Here is a 19,270-nt window from a genome sequence, read left to right as displayed (position 1 = left end):
ATCACTGATACCTCACATTTTCGTAACCTTGGTGTTATATTTGACCCTGAAATGAGCTTTCGACCACATATCCATGGCATAACTAAGACCGCCTATTTCCACCTCGGTAACCTTGCCCATCTCTGCCCCTGCCTCAGCTCAGCTGCTGCTGAAGCCCTCATCCATGCTTTTGTTACCTCCAGACTTGACTATTCCAATGCACTCCTGGCTCGTCTCCCACATTCTACCCGACGTAAACTAGAGGTGATCCGAAACTTGGCTGCCCGTGTCCTAACTTGCACCAAGTCCCGCTCACCCATCACCCTTATGATCGCTGACCTACATTGGCTCCCGGTTAAGCGACGCCTCGATTTCAAAATTATCATCCTTGTTTTCAAATCCCTCCATGGCCTCGCCCCTCCCTATCTCTGTAATCTCCTCAAGCCCCACAACCCCCCAAGATGTCTGCGCTCCTCTAATTCTGCCCTCCTGAGCATCCCTAATTATAATTGCTCAATCATTGATTGACCAGCCTTCAGCTGCCTGGACCCTAAGCTCTGGAACTCCCTGCTTAAATCTCTCTGCCTCTCTAATTCTCTTTCCTCCTTCAAGACACTCCTTAAAACCTACCTCTTTGACCAAGCTTTTGGTAACCTGCTCTAATTGTTTCTTATGTGGCTCAGTGTCAACTTTTTTCGTCTCATAATACTGCTGTGAAGCACCTTGCGACGCTTCACCAAGTTAAAGACGCTATATAAATACAAGTTGTTGTTGTTCATAAGGGTGACGTTCATTCACAAGTTGGAACATCTTCCTTATTTGAGGAAGGGGTAAAAAGTGCATCTGATCGTAATATTCTGTGACAAAGGTGCCAGACCAGCAGCATTCTCCTTGGTCCCCACTCAAAGCTCGGTGACTGCGCAAGTGCTCACCTGCAAGATGGTGAAGTTCTCCAGCACACTATTCATCATGTACTTCTCTGGTAAATGCTTGAGTTTGTGGATGAAGTTGATCATGTATTCACACATTGGGGAGCGATGGATGCGATACACAAACCTTCCGTTCTCCAGCCGGGCATATTCGGTCTGTGGGACCAGAGATAGCAGAGTTAGGGAAACAGTGTCAGGGAAACAGAGTTAGGGAAACAGAGTTAGGGAAACAGTGTTAGGGAAACAGAGTTAGGGAAACAGAGTTAGGGAAACAGAGTTAGGGAAACAGATTTAGGGAAACAGTGTTAGGGAAACAGTGTTAGGGAAACAGTGTTAGGGAAACAGTGTTAGGGAAACAGTGTTAGGGAAACAGTGTTAGGGAAACAGTGTTAGGGAAACAGTGTTAGGGAAACAGTGTTAGGGAAACAGTGTTAGGGAAACAGTGTTAGGGAAACAGTGTTAGGGAAACAGTGTTAGGGAAACAGAGTCAGGAAACAGTGTTAGGGAAACAGTGTTAGGGAACAGTGATAGCGAAACAGAGTCAGGAAACAGAGTCAGGAAACAGTGTTCGGGAACAGTGTTCGGGAACAGTGTCAGGAAACAGAGTTAGGGAAGCAGTGTTAGGGAAGCAGTGTAGGGGAACAGAGTTAGGGGAACAGAGTTAGGGGAACAGAGTTAGGGAAACAGTGTTAGGGAAACAGTGTTAGGGAAACAGTGTTAGGGAAACAGTGTTAGGGAAACAGTGTTAGGGAAACAGTGTTAGGGAACAGAGTCAGGGAACAGAGTCAGGGAACAGAGTCAGGGAACAGAGTCAGGGAACAGAGTCAGGGAACAGAGTTAGGGAAGCAGTGTTTCTGTAAGTTTCAGAGCCACCTGGGGATCAGTAAAACAGTAAACCACATGTGGCGCGCAGGAAGCAGTAAGGCTCCATCTCGATTATCAATAAACCGACAGTGAAGCACTTGTGCTCATCGCCGAGAGCATGCAGAAAACAAGCGCAGGCAGCAGAAGGAGCGTGCGGGCAAACTAGTCCCACCCACCCTTTCCTCCAACGACTGTCTGTCCCAGCTGTGATAGAGACTGTAATTCCCGTATTGGACTGTTCAGTCACCTGAGAACTCATTTTTAAAGTGGAAGCAAGTCTTCCTCGATTTCGAGGGACCGCCTATGATGATATGATGTGCTAAGGGTGACTGAATTTTATACATAATGCAGCGTCAGGTGGATTTCCCATTGCAGAATTATGGGGCAGTCTCGATGTTAACACTATAGAGCAACTCAGAGTCCCTTAAGGAACTAGTGATAGTGGTGGGGGCGGGGGGAGGGGGGGGGCAGGGGGGAGGTTAGGGGAAGGAGGAGCGACGGTTAAACCATTTCTGTTGGCGAAAAACGTGAAGAAGCTTACTCTGTATCTGACGGTTACAGAGTTGACTTTGGAGTACTTGGTCAGCCAGAAATGTAAAACAAAATGTCCCACTCCTCAACATAAATATCCCTCAACCAGTACAAACACAGCAGTCCCGGAATTTGCGGCCAGCAGTGAAGCGAAGACATTTGCCCCAAAAGACGCTCCGCACAAGGATCTCGCGATCCCTGTGTCGAGAACTTCCGGGTTTTCCCACCTTGAACTCAATTCAACAGAGCTCAATGAGGATGCCCTTGTGCGAAGTACTGCGACATCAACAGGCTGTCTCAGCAGCCAATCAAAGGGCAGGATTCTCACAGGCAGCGAACAAGGAAGTGGGTAAGTCCTTAACATTCTAACATTTTTAACATATTTAGAGAGAGCAAAAGAAAGATTGGGGTTTTCACATGGAGAAAAGGCAAACCTGAAAACGTTAAAAATGAACATTTATTTTTTGTAAAGTTTCTTAACATTTTAGTTTATTAAAATGGATAAATTTCACACTGCACAAAATTAAAATGTGTTTTCCAGAGCCTTGACCTTTGTTTAGCTGTCAATCTGCTGTTAAAACCCCAGTAACACCTGATCCCTTTGGGTCTAACCTTTACTGGGGAAATTAACAGGGTACTTACTGCGGAAGAGCTAAAGTTTTCATCAGTTTCAATGATTTACGTGATTTCACTGAGTGCCTGCTCTACGGGTGGGTGGCGTGGGGGGCGCACAGCGCAGCCAGTTTCAAAGCTGCTTGCGCGTGCACCAAATCCCGAAGTTGCGGCCAGTTTCAAAGGCGGGATGACAGCGTACTCAGAGTCTGCCATCAAACCGATCGACTTTCTTTTAACAGCAGTTTCCCCGTGCGTTTTGGTAACTTTTTCCAGAATGACCACTCACCTCCACCTTCTCGACCACTTGTTTTCCAAAAGAGCAGACCTTAGTGGAGCAGGTGATAGTCATGTTCTCAGAGCTGGTGTACTGGCTGCTGACTCCGTAGAAGGCCCCGGGTCCGTCCTGGATGTTGCTGTTAAGGTCCGCCTGCGGAGACAGACGCACAGGTTTGAAATAATGGATTACATCAACAACAGTTTGCATTATAATAGCACCTTGAATGTAGTAAAACATCCCAAGATGCTTCACAGGAGCGTTATCAAACAAAATTGGACACCAAACCACAAAAGGAGATACTAGGACAGGTGACCAAAAGTTTGATTGGAAAGACAGGTTTTAAGGAGCGTCCGAACAGGAGGAAAGAAAGATGTAGAGAAGGGGAGAGGTTTAGGGAGGGAATTTCAGAGTGCAGGCCCGAGGCTGCCAGTGGTGGAGCGATTTGGAGGAGTGCAGAGATGTGAGAGGGGTGTGGGGCTGGAGGTTACAGAGATTGTGAGGGACGAGGCCCCGGAGGGATTTGAAAAGAACTATGAGAATTTTATAATCATGGCGTTGCTGGACTGGAAGCCAATGTAGGCCGGCGAGCACAGGGGTGATGGGGTGAGCAGGACTTGGTGTGAGTTAGAACACGGGGCAGTGAGCACAGGGGTGATGGGTGAGTGGGACTTGGTGCGAGTTAGGACACGGGGCAGCGAGCACAGGGGTGATGGGTGAGTGGGACTTGGTGCGAGTTAGAACATGGGGCAGCGAGCATAGGGGTGATGGGTGAGCGGGACTTGGTGCGAGTTAGGATACGGGGCAGTGAGCACAGGGGTGATGGGTGAGCGGGGCTTGGTGCGAGTTAGGATACGGGGCAGCGAGCACAGGGGTGATGGGTGAGCGGGACTTGGTACGAGTTAGGACACGGGCAGCGAGCACAGGGGTGATGGGTGAGCGGGACTTGGTGCGAGTTAGGACATGGGGCAGCGAGCACCGGGGGTGATGGGTGAGCGGGACTTGGTGCGAGTTAGGACACGGGGCAGCGAGCACAGGGGTGATGGGTGAGCGGGGCTTGGTGCGAGTTAGGATACGGGGCAGCGAGCACAGGGGTGATGGGTGAGCGGGACTTGGTGCGAGTTAGGACACAGGCAGCAAGCACAGGGATGATGGGTGAGCGGGACTTGGTGCGAGTTAGGACAAGGGCAGCAGGGATGGTGTGAAATGCGTGCTACAAGAAGGTTTGGAGCATTGCAACGAGGTGAAGAGACATTTACCAGAAGGGGCAGGTTATCACAGAAACCATTTAGCTTGATTTGTTACTGGAGTTTAGTCAGATACTGCTGGTGACTGCCACCCTTTCTTGGATGCAATGATGGAAAATTCCAGAGTCGGTCTACAATGTGAGACTCATTGCCAATTTTATTTTTAATGCATGACTAGTTGACGCAACTGAGTTTAGATAAAGAGGCTGTATATTGATTACCTGATGATTTTATAAGTGAGTAATTTTCTGCAGTTGACAAAAGGGATTTGGTATTACTGTCTACATTTAATGCTCCAGTCATGAACAGCGCGATCCCGATGGGGAGACATGTCTTACAAATCTCTGCCATTCATCAGGTACTACCTCACATTTACACAAATACCTTCATCCATACTTTGTAATGTTGGTTCAGGAGGAGAATGAAAGGCACAACGTAAAATGGTGGTGTTAATCAAAGAATGGCAAGATATTACCCCTCCTCCCAAGCTCATTAAACACAGGCCAAACAAGGAACTATTATCCTTCTGAAGTCTCCCATTTCAGCAACCAATTATTTCTCAACAGATTCGGAGATTTTTGCCTTGCACTGCTGTATTGGGAAGTCGATTCCATACATTGGTCACTGTTTGCACAAAGGGACTTTCCCAACTTCAGTTGTCAGTTTACCTTGCAGAAGTTTGAATCCATGTTCTCTTGTCCTACTTTCACTACTTCATTTAAAGTAATATTCAGGATTTACCCCAATCCATTAGAAGATTGAGGGGTGACCTAATTGAGGTGTTTAAAATGATAAACGAATTCGATAGAGTAGATAAAGAGAAACCATTTCCTCTGGTTGGGGAATGAAGAACAAAGGGGCATAATCTTAAAGTTACAGCCTGGACATTTAGGGCTGAAACCAGGAAGCACTTCTTCACACAAAGGCTGGTGGAAATCTGGAAAACTCTTCCCCATGGTTGCTGGTTCAATGGAAAAATTCAAGGCTGAAATCGAACGATTTTTGTTAGGTAAGGTTATCAAAAGATATGGGGTGAAGACAGGCAAGGGTACAGGTCAGCTGTGATCTAATCGAATGGCAGAACAGGTTCAAGGGGCTGAATTCCTGTTCATATGTTCCATTTTTTATCGAATACCAGGTCAAGATGAACTGCACCCCTTGTGGTTTCTTTGTTTGCAGTATCTGCTGTTGTCTCGGAACTACTTTTCTGCATTCTCCAATCTTCCCCATCTTCTGCTGATGCCCAGCAGGAGTCCCTGGACAGTGGGCAGGACTGGGAACTCTAGTTTTGCTCTCACCTACTGAGGAGCTGGGAGTCTAACTCTGACATCTCAATCACTGGCTGGGGTCAGCAAATTCCACACAGACCAGTGGCCGATTCTGCGATCTTCTGTATGGTTCTGTTCCACACCGAGCCGTGCACTTATGAATTGAGTCAAGAGCGAATATTCAAACCTTTCTGGGTTTTTTTGCAGTGGGGGGTGGAGCATTGCAGTTGGCCTCATTGTCTCCGGATTGGGCAGGGGAGAGTTGGGGGTCAAAAGGAATATTCAGAGCTCCCACTCTGGCTCATTGTCTGGTGGAAAGCGGGTTTGTATGTACGTCGGACAAGGGCAGAATTGGGCCGAGGAGCATTGCTGCCTTTCTGCCTCACCCCTCCAACCAGCAAACAGCCTCACTCACTGTCCATGCGAACACGTGAAAAGCTGCTACTTAGCAGAAGGCCCAAGGGACTGCCCTCCAGTAAAATCCAGGGCCATCAGGGGAGGAGGGAAGGGAATAAAATTAGTAAGAGGTGATGAGGTAACAGAGTATATGTCAATGAAAGCCTCGGACTACAGAATGTGTAACCTTTCTACATAAAAGTCCCATCAGCTTCATTGCTCACGAACTTATAGACTTTGGGGCCGAGTGTTTTTTCACAACAGTCTTTCCTCACGTGACAGGACGGAATCTATGGCATCAAATCCCGGATAAAGTCAGAAAACAAGAACCCTGCGATTAGTTAGCAACAGTTGGAGGCCGTCACGGGAGGGCTGCCTCCTGCCTGGACAGGCCCAATCGGCCCACTTCGTCCAACGTGAATTTGTGCCCTGGTTTAGAAAATGCCTCTGTAATTCTCCTGGCTGCCACTAGGGTGCAGCAGTTGATCGCACCTCCACAATACATGGAACTGACGGCTTCAACCTGGCTGGGCACTGCACAGAACGGTATTAACAGTTGTGATACACAGAACATGGTAGAAGTTTTATGTCTGCTATCAGGGAGCTTGCTGTGACTGGGAGGGTTGGCGGGGGGGGGTGACCCTGGTCATTCACTCAGACGTTGTGAAAGAAACAGTTGCTGACACAGCAATATTCCAAGGCGTGAGATTTTCGATCCAAGGCCACTCACCAGAAGCACAAACTCTGTCGAGAGCAAGCTGCATCCATCAAACAGGCTGTCAGGGACCACCTGCATACAGTTTCATCCACTGCTCCCTGCCCTGTTCCACTAATACAATGATCTTTCTCAGGGTTTCATAGAATCATAGAATGGTTACAACATGGAAGGCGGCCATTCGGCCCGTCGACCCATACCGACTCTCAGCTAGTCCCGTTCCCTCATCCTTTCCCTGTAGCCTTACAAATTTTTGTCCTTCAGGTACTTATCCAACTCCCTTTTGAAAACAATGATTGAATCTGCCTCCACCACCCTTCCAGGCAGTGCATTACAGATCATAACCACTCGCTGTGTAAAAAACTTTTTCCTCATGTCGCCTTTGGTTCTTCTGCCAATCACCTTAAATTTGTGTCCTCTGGTTCGCAACCCTTCCACCAATGGGAACAGTTTCTCTCTCTACTCTGCCCAGACACCTCATGATTTTGAACACCTCTATCAAATCTCCTCTCAACCTTCTCTGTTCTAAGGAGAACAACCCCAGCTTCTCCAGTCTATCCACGTAACTGAAGTCCCTCATCCCTGGAATCATTCTCGGAAATCTTGTCTGCACCTTCTCTAAGGCCTTCACATCCTTCCTAAAGTGCGGTGGCCAGAATTGGACACAATACTTCAGTTGGGGTCGAACCTGTGTTTTATACAGGTTCATCATAATTTTCACACTTTTGTACTCTATACCTCTATTTATGAAGCCCAGGATCCCATAAGCCTTTTTAACTGGTTTCCCAACCTGCCCTGCCACCTTTAATGATTTGTGCCCATACACCCCCAGGTCTCTCTGTTCATGCGCCCCTTTAGTAATGTACCCTTTAGTTTATATTGCCTCTCGTTCTTTGTGCGAGAGACATGGAGTTTTGTTTCCTGGTAACGACAGGGTCAATCACCCACTGGAAATCATTTAGAAGGTGCAAGCGATAGGTTCCCACTGATCATCCGGCTGAATTCTTATCTCTTGGACTCATAGAATCATACAGCACAGAAGGAGGCCATTCGGCCCATCGTGCCTGTGCTGGCTCTTTGGCAGAGCTGTCCAATCAGTCCCACTCCCCCCGCCCTTTCCTATAGCCCTGCAAAATTTCTCCTTTCCAAGTATCTATCCAATTCCCTAGTGAAAGCTAATGTTGAATCTGCTTCCACCGCCCTCTCAGGCAGCGCATCCCAGATCATCATAACTCGCTGCGTAAAAATCTTCTCATCTCCACTGTGGTACGTTTGCCAATGCATGCGTCGTCCGCGTACTGTAGCTCGACGACAGAAGTTGGGACGGTCTGGATCTGGCCTGGAGATGATGGAGGTTGAACAGGTTCCCACTGGTTCTGTAGTTTAGTCCCACTCCAGCGGGGTGCTTGTTGATAAAATGCAACATCCCCACCGACATCTGGGAGTCCCAGGCCAAAGACAACCTTAAGTGGAGGAAGTGCATCCGGGAGGGCGCTGAGCACCTCGAGTATCGTCGCTGAGAGCGTGCAGAAAACAAGTGCAGACAGCAGAAGGAGCGTGAGGCAAACCAGACTCCACACCCACCCTTTCCTTCAACGACTGTCTGTCCCACCCGTGATAGAGACTGTAATTCCCGCATTGGACTGTGAACTCATTTTTAGAGTGGAAGCAAGTCTTCCTCGATTTTGAGTGACTGCCTATGAGTGTGAGAGAGACTTTTGCCAATAATAAGGACATTATTGAAGGGGCAATTTTTTTTAAGTAACAATCCTCACAATCAGTTTGAAAAGAGACCACACACCAACAGCAGCAGCAAGAAGCGGATGTGCTGAAAGGGATGCTTAATGTTCATAACACTCGACCCGAGTCAGGTGCCCCAGTAATGAACCAGAGAATATGCAATACATTTAGATGGGGGGGGGGGGGGGGGGGGGGGAGGGGGAGAGAAGAGTGGTCTGGGCACTAGACACTATTCCACCACCTCAGGAACTGGGTCAGAATCCAGCCCAGACTGCTCTACCAGAAGAGACGAGGGCCCAGGGGCAGCACGGGCCAGCCCACACTGCGATATGTGTGTGCACTAGGTCCGTGCAGCAGAGCAGGTCTCCAGTCGTCCTGGTTCAACCCTTGCCACTGGACCAAGACCTAGCTCTGTCAAGCCCGTGTGGTGGCTGGTGTGCAACGGCCAACATACGTTAAAAAAATCCACGCACAGGCATCTTCAACGCTTCAACATGTAGTTCAGGACTGGAACATCAGGTCCTTCATTGAAATATCTGTGAACTCTCGTGGAAACAAGTCATCCTCGTTCGATGGACCATCTATGATGATGACCTGCCGGCTGAGGGAAGGAATACTACGTGAAACAAGTTTGAGATTCCCACGAGCAATCTCAATCCGGCTCCTCATGGACCTGGGTCCACAGTATAAAAATATCCCTAATCGGTGTTCGCATTCAGAAATGGAGAAACAAAGTGGCAGTGTAAAAGCGATGTTTCACATAATTTATCTTCGAGCCATGTGGCCTCTTTACAGTACCACGCGAGCGCGGTTCTTCTATCGAGAACCGCTGAGTGGGACTTCCGGAGCACTGCGTGGCCGCGCAGCTCACAGGGAACGTCGAGTGTGTTATATATGTAAACTTGTATATACCTTGTACAGCCACCAGAGGGCTCATCCTCTGGAGTCCCAAGGGATCCCACAATCCCTTGGGAGCACAGATATTTAAGGAGGCCTCACAGGCTGGAGAGGCACTCTGGAGACCTGCAATAAAAGACTACGGTCACACTTTACTTTGAGCTCACAGTATCCAGTCAGACACTTTATTCATACATAACAACTGGCGACGAGATACAGATGATGAACCCAACGATGCAGAGAACAGTGGGCATCCTGGAGAAATTCTCGTAGGGAGATGATTGGGAAACCTTCGTGGAGCGACTCGATCAATACCTCGTGGCCAATGAGCTGGAAGGAGAAGTGAACGCTGCCAAACGATGGGCGATTCTCCTCACTGTCTGCGGGCATCAACGGAGGGCCTCATGAAAAATCTGCTTGCTCCAGCGAAACGCACAGAGAAATCATACGATGATTTGTGCACACTGGTCCGGGAGCATCTGAACCCGAAGGAATGCATTCTGATGGCGAGGTACTGGTTATACACCTACAAAAGGTCTGAAGACCAGGAAGTGGCGAGCTATGTCGCCGAGCTAAGACGACTTGCAGGATATTGCGAATTTGAAGGACATTTGGAGCACATGCTCAGAGACTTTTTCATACTTGGCATTGGCCACGAAACCATACTTCGCAAACTTTTGACTGTAGAGACCCCAACCTTGAGTAAGGCCATAGCGATAGCCCAGGCGTTCATTGCCACCAGTTACAATACTAAGCAAATCTCTCAGCACATGAGTGCTGCTACAAGTACTGTGAACAAAGTGATGTTGTTTTCAAATCACAACGTACAGGGCAGGTCACACATGCCTGCAGCTACACGTCCGCAGATGTCTCAGAGTCCACCATCAAGGGTGATGAATGCTAGGCCATTGACACTTTGTTGGCGCTGCAGGGGTGATCATCGTTTCCATTCATGCCGCTTCAAAGGGTACGTTTGCAAGGGCTGTGGAACAATGGGACACCTCCAATGTATGTGCAGGCGAGCTGCAAATCCTGTTAATCCTGCAAACCACCATGTTGCAGAGGAGGACAGATCCATGGAGGATCACGACGAACCAAAGCCTCAGACTGAGGAGGCAGAGGTATATGGGGTGCACACATTTACCACTAAGTGTCCCCCGATAATGCTGAAGGTTAAATTAAGTGGACTCCTGGTGTCAATGGAGCTGGACACGGGCGCGAGCCAGTCCATTATGAGCAAAAAGACGTTCGAAAAATTGTGGTGCAGCAAGGCTTCAAGGCCAGTCTTGACTCCAATTCGCACGAAACGAAGAACTTATAGAAAGGAACTGATTCCTGTAATCGGCAGTGCTACTGTAAAGGTCTCTTACGATGGAATGATGCACAAGCTACCACTCTGGGTGGTACCGGGTGATGGTCCCACGCTGCTCAGCAGGAGCTGGCTGGGAAAGATAAGCTGGAACTGGGATGACGTCCGAGCGCTCTCATCCGCTGACGACACTTCGTGTGCCCAGGTCTTAGACAAGTTCCCTTCGCTGTTCGAACCAGGCATCGGGAAGTTCCAAGGAGCAAAAATGCAGATCCACCTAATTCCGGGGCACGACCCATTCAGCACAAGGCGAGAGCAGTACCGTACATGATGAGAGAAAGGGTAGAGATCTAGTTAGACCGGCTGCAAAGAGAGGGCATCATTTCGCCAATCGAATTCAACGAGTGGGCCAGTCCGATCGTTCCAGTACTCAAGGGAGACGGCACCATTAGAATCTGTGGTGATTACAAAGTAGCTATCAATCGTTTCTCCCTGCAGGACCAATACCCACTACCAAAAGCTGATGACATTTTTGCTACGCTGGCGGGAGGAAAGATGTTCACGAAGCTGGACTTGACCTCGGCCTACATGACGCAGGAGCTGGAGGAATCATCGAAGGGCCTCACCTGCATTAACACGCACAAAGGTCTCTTCATTTATAACAGATGCCCGTTTGGAATTCGATCACCTGCGGCGATATTCTAGAGAAACATGGAAAGCTTACTGAAGTCAGTCCCGTGCACAGTGGTCTTCCAGGACGACATCTTGGTTACAGGTCGGGACACAGTCGAGCATCTGCAGAACCTGGAGGAGGTTCTTAGTCAACTCAACCGCGTAGGGCTCAGGTTAAAACGCTTGAAGTGCGTTTTCCTGGCACCTGAAGTGGAGTTCCTGGGGAGGAGAATCGCAGCGGCTGGCATCAGGCCCACCAATTTGAAGACGGAGGCAATCGAGAACGCACCGAGGCCACAGAACGTGACGGAGCTGCGGTCGTTTCTAGGACTCCTGAACTATTTTGGTAACTTCTTACCGGGTCTCAGCACACTATTAGAACCACTGCATGCCTTTCTGTGTAAAGGAGACGAATGGGTATGGGGCAAAAGCCAAGAAAATGCCTTTGTAAAAGCGAGAAAATTGTTTTGCTCAAACAAATTGCTTGTGTTGTATGATCCATGTAAGCGTTTGGTACTAGCATGTGATGCGTCGTTGTACAGCGTCGGGTGTGTAGTGCAACAAGCTAATGATTTGGGGAAATTGCAAATGGTTGCTTATGCATCCAGAAATCTGTCTAAGGCTGAGACAGCCTATAGCATGATTGAAAAAGAAGCGTTAGCGTGTGTCTATGGGGTAAAGAAAATGCATCAATATCTGTTTGGGCTAAAATTTGAATTGGAAACTGACCATAAGCCACTGATATCCCTGTTTTCCGAGAGTAAGGGGAATGCATCGGCCCACATCCAGAGATGGGCGCTCACACTGTCCGCATACAACTACAGCATCCGCCACAGGCCAGGCACAGAGAACTGTGCCGATGCTCTCAGTAGGCTGCCATTGCCCACCACGGGGGTGGAAATGGCACAACCTGCAGATTTAGTCACGGTTATGGAAGCATTCAAGAGTGAGCAATCACCCGTCACTGCCCGACAGATTAGAACCTGGAAGAGCCAGGACCCCTTACTGTCCCTAGTTAAAAACTATGTGCTTCACGGGAGCTGGTCCAGTGTCCCAGTGGAAATGCAGGAAGAGATAAAGCCGTACCAGCGGTGCAAAGATGAAATGTCTATACAGGCAAACTGCCTTCTGTGGGGAAATCGGGTAGTGGTCCCCAAAAAGGGCAGAGACACCTTCATCAGTGACCTCTACAGTACCCACCCAGGCATCGTAATGATGAAAGCGATAGCCAGATTGATGTGGTGGCCCAGTATCGATGCCGACTTAGAGTCCTGCGTGCACCGATGTAACACACGCTTGAAGTTAAGCAATGTACCCAGGGAGGCGCCGCTAAGTTTATGGTCTTGGCCCTCAAAACCGTGGTCTAGGGTCCATTTCGATTATGCAGGCCCGTTCTTGGGTAAAATGTTCCTGGTGGTTGTAGATGCGTACTCCAAATAGATTGAATGTGAGATAATGTCGGCAAGTACGTCCGCTGCCACCACTGAAAGCTGCCACCATGTTTGCCACGCACGAACTGCCTGATGTCCTTGTGAGCGACAACGGGCCATGTTTTACCAGTGCCGAGTTCAAAGAATTCATGACCCGTAACGGGATCAAACATGTTACATCTGCCCTTTCAAACCAGCATCCAATGGTCAGGCAGAGAGAGCAGTGCAAACCATCAAACAGAGCTTGAAGAGGGTAACAGAAGGCTCACTGCAGGCTCGCCTATCCCGAGTCCTGCTTAGCTACCGCACGAGACCCCACTCACTCACTCACTGGGATCCCACCTGCTGAACTGCTCATGAAAAGGGCATTTAAGACAAGGCTCTCGTTAGTTTACCCTGATCTACATGAACAGGTAGAGAGCAGGCGGCTTTAACAAAGTGCATACCATGATAGCGCAAATTTGTCATGCGAAATTGAAATCAATGATCCTGTATTTGTATTGAATTATGGACAAGGTCCCAAGTAGCTTCCCGGCATTGTCGTGGCCAAAGAGGGTGTTTCGGGTCAAACTTTCAAATTGACTCATTCACCGGAAACACTTGGACCAAATCAAACTCAGATTCACGGACTATCCAGAGCAACCCACCTTGGACCCTACCTTTTTTGATCCCTCAACATACACACCAGTGTCAACCGGCACCTCGGTCGACCACGAAGCAGAACCCATCATCCACAGCAGCCCTGCAGGGCCCAACACACCAGGCAGCCCAGCAAGGCCAACTGCACAGCAGCCCAGCGAGGGCGCAACAGACGATTCACTAATACCAGCATTTGCACCGAGACGATCAACCAGGGCAAGAAGGGCTCCAGATCGACTCACCTTGTAAATAGTAAATAGTTACACTGTTGACTTTGTGGGGGGGGGGGGGGGGGGGCTGTTGTTATATATGTAAACTTGTATATACCTTGTAGAGCCACCAGAGGGCTCATCCCATGGAGTCCCAAGGGATCCATCAATCCCTTGGGAGCCCAGGTACTTAAGAAGGCCTCATAGGTTGGAGAGGCACTCTGGAGACCCGCAATAAAAGACTACGGTCACACTTTACTTTGAGCTCACAATATCCAGTCAGACTCTTTATTCATACATAACAGAGTGTATGCGCGGGGTGCTGTGTGTGAGGTTGTGGCCGAGGCATGGTGTGGGAGCAGGGTAGAGAGGAAGGCTTAATCTGCACCAGACTGTGCAATACCTGACCTGGGAGTGTCTGATGCTGCCATTGGGTGCCCCAAACAGCAAAGTGTTCTGTCACTCACCAAAACCTTCACAAATCATAGAATCGTGGAAAATAGGAGCAGTAGTAGGCCATTCGGCCCTTCGAGTCTGCACTGCCATTCAATATGATCATGGCTGATCCTCTATCTCAACACCATATCCCCATACCCCTTGATGTCTTTTGTGTCTAGAAATCTATCTATCTCCTTCCAGTTTGGGCATCAACAGAGACGCATGGGGACAAACAATTGCAGCTTCGAGATATACACCAACAAGTGGGCCCCCTGAGCCCCCCAAGGCACTCCAGCTCACATACACCAAGACACTTTGCCACACTACCTCAGCTTCTTCCATGGTCTACATACATTCTTTTGCTATTACAATATCTTCCTTGCAAAATGAAGCTCTTAGTAAATAAGGTGAAGTGCGCTCATTTAGACTAATACAGAACTCCCCCCCCACCCCCCGCCCCCCCACAAAATAAATATTTTTCCTCCAACATTCCAACATTTTAACCCTCTTCAGGTCCTTATGCACCCACCCTCCCACAATGTAACATTACAACAGTGGCTGTACTCCAAAAGTACTTCATTGGCTTTAAAGTGCTTTGAGACATCCGGCGGTCGTGAAAGGTGCTCTATAAATGCAAATCTTTTTTATTGAATACGATGGAAGGAAGCTTTGTGCACCCACAGCCTCAGTGACCAGCCCGTGTGCCACTGCACTTTTAGTGCAGTTACTTGTTTCATGTGTCAGGGTCAGTTGTTGTTCTTTGCCTTTTGGGGCTATGTCAGCTTTTTGTGGAAGCTGTTGGGCCAGTTATTGCTCATTTACTTGCTTGGCAGGTCTGCCAACATACTGGGGTAAAAACTATACGGCGTGTATCTCAAATACATTCCTAACACTGACGGCAGATGTCCAGACTGGAAAATAATTCATCCTCAACACCCTCACCTTGACTTGGGCAGAATCTTACACCACTGGAGCAAAACATAGAATTCATAACTTGGATCCATTTTATTCAATGAAGTCCTCTATTGGCCAGAAAATCCAAAAGACTTAAATTGAATTAGTATGCATGATGATAATAACAGGAGGAATTAATGGAGCCTTGCTGTGATACACCCAGCATTGCACAGTAGGCCTGTAATACAGAAACCGGCCTTTGGCAAACTGTAATCAGTCGGGTATCACAGGGATCGGTGCTGGGGCCTCAACTATTTACAATCTATATTAATGACTTGGATGAAGGGACTGAGTGTAATGTAGGCAAGTTTGCTGATGATACAAAGATGAGTGGGAAAGCAAGTTGTGAGGAGGACACAAAAAATCTGCAAAGGGATATAGACAGGCTAAGTGAGTGGGCAAAAATTTGGCAGATGGAGTATAATGTGGGAAAGTATGAGGTTATCCATTTTGGCAGAAAAAATAGAAAAGCAAATTCCAATTTAAATGGAGAAAAATTGCAAAGTGCTGCAGTACAGAGAGACCTGGGGGTCCTTGTGCATGAAACCACAAAAAGTTAGTATGCAGGTACAGCAAGTAATCAGGAAGACAAATGGAATGTTGGCCTTTATTGCAAGGGGGATAGAGTATAAAAGCAGAGATGTCCTGCTACAACTGTACAGGGTATTGGTAAGTCCACACGTGGAGTACTGCGTACAGTTTTAGTCTCCTTATTTAATGAGGGATATACTGGCATTGGAGGCAGTTCAGAAAAGGTTCACCAGGTTGATTCCTGAGATGAGGGGGTTGACTTATGAAGAAAGGTTGAGCAGGTTGGGTCTATACTCATTGAAGTTTAGAAGAATGAAAGTTGATCTTATTTAAACATATAAGATACTGAGGGGACTCGACAAGGTAGATGCAGAGTGGATGTTTCCCCTCGTGGGGGAATCTAGAACTAGGGGCATAGTTTCAGAATAAGGGGTTGCCCATTTATAACTGAGATGAGGAGGAATTTCTTCTCTGAGGGTTGTAAATCTATGGAATTCTCTGGCTCAGAGAGCTGTGGAGGCTGGGTCATTGAATATATTTAAGGCGGAGACAGACAGATTTTTGGGCGATAAGAGAATAAAGGGTGATGGGGAGCGGGCAGGGAAGTGGAGCTGAGTCCATAATCAGATCAGCCATGATTTTATTGAATGGCAGAGCAGGCTCGAGGGGCCAGATGGCCTACTCCTGCTCCTATTTCTTATTTGGGCTGCCAACTCTGATTGGACATATTCTTGGAGGTGTCATCACATGACCTCCCGGCCTGCCCCCACACTCCTGACATTGGTCGGCCAGCATGTCCATCGTCAAACAACCTGCCTTCCCGCAGCCATTCAGAAAGTGAACAGACTCTTCATTACCTGACTGGATGATTCATGACTGTCAAACAGACCTTTTTCCTCCATGTCCAATATTTTTAAGCTGGTAAACAAAATTGTCGAAAGAAAATGTCAAAAAAGCACAAGTTTTTTTACCAGTTGTGTGTGTGATTTTCCCACTGGGTTGCTCACAGGTGATTAATCTTTAATTGCTGTAGCATCCAGGGCAACCCTGGAGGGGTTGGCAACCCTAATCCAGATATGGTTCAAAACCACTCCGTAACCATAGCAACTATACTGCACACAATCTTCCTCGCCGCCATGCTCCACCTCACAATCAACAAGCTCCCCGCTGGAGTGGAACTAAACTACAGAACCAGTGGGAAGCTGTTTAACCTACGCCACCTCCAGGCCAGGTCCAAGATCACCCCAACCTCTGTCATTGAGCTACAGTACACGGACGACGCCTGCATCTGCGCACATTCTGAAGCTGAACTCCAGGATATAGTCGAAGTATTTACTGAGGCATACGAAAGCATGGACCTAACGCTAAACATCCGTAAGACAAGGGTCCTCCACCAATCTGTCTTCGCCGCACAGCACTGCCCCCCAATCATCAAGATTCACGACGCGGCCCTCGACAATGTGGACCATTTCCCATACCTCGGGAGCCTCTTATCAACAAAAGCAGATATTGATGCGGAGATTCAACACCGCCTCCAGTGCACCAGTGCAGCTTTCGGCCGCCTGAGGAAAAGAGTGTTCGAAGACCAGGCCCTCAAATCCACCACCAAGCTCATGGTCTACAGGGCTGGAGTAATACCCGCCCTCCTGTATGGCTCAGATGCATGGACGATGTACAGCAGACACCTCAAGTCGTTGGAGATATATCACCAACGATGTCTCTGCAAGATCCAGCAAATCTCCTGGGAGGACAGGCGCACCAATATCAGTGCCCTCGTCCAGACTAACATCCCCAACATTGAAGCACTGACCACACTTGGTCAGCTCCACTGGGCAGGCCACATAGTTCGCATGCCAGACACGAGACTCCCAAAGCAAATGCTCTATGCGGAGCTCCGTCACAACAAACGAGCCAAAGGTGGGCAGCGGAAACGCTACAAGGACACCCTCAAAGCCTCCCTGATAAAGTGCGACATCAACACTGACACCTGGGAGTCCCTGGCCAAAGACCGCCCTAAGTGGAGGAAGAGTATCTGGGAGGGCGCTGAGCACCTCGAGTCTCAACGGCGAGAGCATGAAGAGGTCAAGCGCAGGCTGCGGAAAGAGCGTGTGGCAAACAGTCCCACCCACTCCTTCCCTCAACCACTGTCTGTCCCAGCTGTGACAGAGTCTGTGGTTCTCGTATTGGACTGTTCAGCCACCAAAGAACTCACTTCAGGCGTGGAAGCAAGTCTTCCTTGATTCCAAGGGACTGCCTATGAACTAATGAACTGCATACACCTGCCTGGCTTCTCAGAAATGCCTCCTCACTTCAATAAAACAATAATAAACTCGGCATTTTGATCCAGCTTTTAATTTTTAAGGGCCTTTACATTTTTTTTAAATGGTTAATTAGTCAAGTAGATTTTATATGATAAATATTTTGTTTAAGTTGCATCTGTTTCATATCTGAGACTATGTGTAAAATAACAAAGAGCAAAGCTTTATTCAGTGGAGGAAACTATCGCGGTATATACTTGGGGGAGCCCAGTGGTGAACACAGCCAGTATGGGCCTGAGATTATGGGCTGCATCGCCCCAAAACTCCAGAGGCATATTTCTGGAATTCTGTCCGTTTCCTGGGCCTCGGAAACCTGCAGCTAAAGGGAGGCGAGGACTACTGCATGGAACAGGCAAGTGCTTTTCCAGCATTGCTTGTGGGCCAGGCGGAGCAGGAGTGCTTCTCACCCCTCCCCCCCTGGCCCACTGAGCTAATCAGTTATCTTCCCCCGGTGATCGGTTCCCCCCCCCCATCCCCTTCCCCCAGCAATTGGCTCCCCCTCCCCAGCTCCCCCTTCCCCTCCCCCAGCGTTCGGCTGCCCCTCCCCCTCCCCCAGCGTTCGGCTGCCCATCCCCCTCCCCCAGCGTTCGGCTGCCCCTCCCCCTCCCCCAGCGTTCGGCTCTCCCTCTCCCAGCTCCCCCTCCCCTCCCCCAGGGGCCGGCTCCCCTTCCCCCCATGGTGGAGCGGGTGAATGTTTAAGGTGGTGGATGGGCTGGCTGCGGCCGGCAAACAGATTTCAAAATTGGTAATCAGATTCTGCGGTAAATTCTTAAAACCCGCCGGCCCCCCCCCCCCCGCAAATCTCGTGCCATAGTTTCATGGGGCACCTAACCAGGGGATTATAGGCAGTTTATTGGACATCAAATCCCAGACAGGGCGAGACTCAGATGGTAGACTGATTGCTTCTGACCTTTTTAATTTTTGGCTGGACAAAAACTCACAGTGTTGGGAACGTGCCTGAACGATAAGGTAACCCTAGAGTGACAAGGGGTCCTTCCAGCAGTCACAGAAAAAACATACTGGTCCAAAGATTGTGTCCCAGCCACTAACAGGGACAGTGGAGCATAGTTATTTGACGTGTTCCGGAATAAGTTAAAATTCAGGATTCAATCACTTTTAAACTGCAATATAAACCAACTTCTTGATTTTTGACTGGCTTCACCGCGTGAAAGTGTTAATCAGTTCACCTTCTGGAACAGAGAAGTGAAATTGGGAGCTCGATTACAGTAAGAAGGGACTGAGTGTAACGTAGCCAAGTTTGCTGACGATACAAAGATGGAAGGAAAAGCAATGTGTGAGAAGGACACAAAAAATC

The 19,270-nt window shown here is 48.6% G+C and overlaps 1 protein-coding gene across 3 annotated transcripts in view; it reads right to left on the bottom strand.

Annotated features, from left to right (window-relative positions):
* Positions 1 to 19,270, bottom strand: part of LOC139227789 (transcriptional enhancer factor TEF-5-like) — a 498,356-nt gene that overhangs the window by 8,671 nt on the left and 470,415 nt on the right. For all 3 annotated transcript variants that reach the window (XM_070858838.1, XM_070858840.1, XM_070858839.1), the window contains exons 12-13: positions 3,205 to 3,345; positions 912 to 1,064 (exon numbers count right to left, since the gene is read on the bottom strand). In XM_070858838.1, coding sequence (XP_070714939.1) covers positions 912 to 1,064; positions 3,205 to 3,345 — 294 coding nt within the window. The remainder of the gene's footprint in view (positions 1 to 911; positions 1,065 to 3,204; positions 3,346 to 19,270) is intronic.

The sequence above is a fragment of the Pristiophorus japonicus genome, chromosome 17 (assembly GCF_044704955.1).
Source record: "Pristiophorus japonicus isolate sPriJap1 chromosome 17, sPriJap1.hap1, whole genome shotgun sequence".
NCBI classification, from domain to species: Eukaryota; Metazoa; Chordata; class Chondrichthyes; family Pristiophoridae; genus Pristiophorus; species Pristiophorus japonicus.
This window is presented reverse-complemented; position numbering and strand designations above follow the sequence as displayed.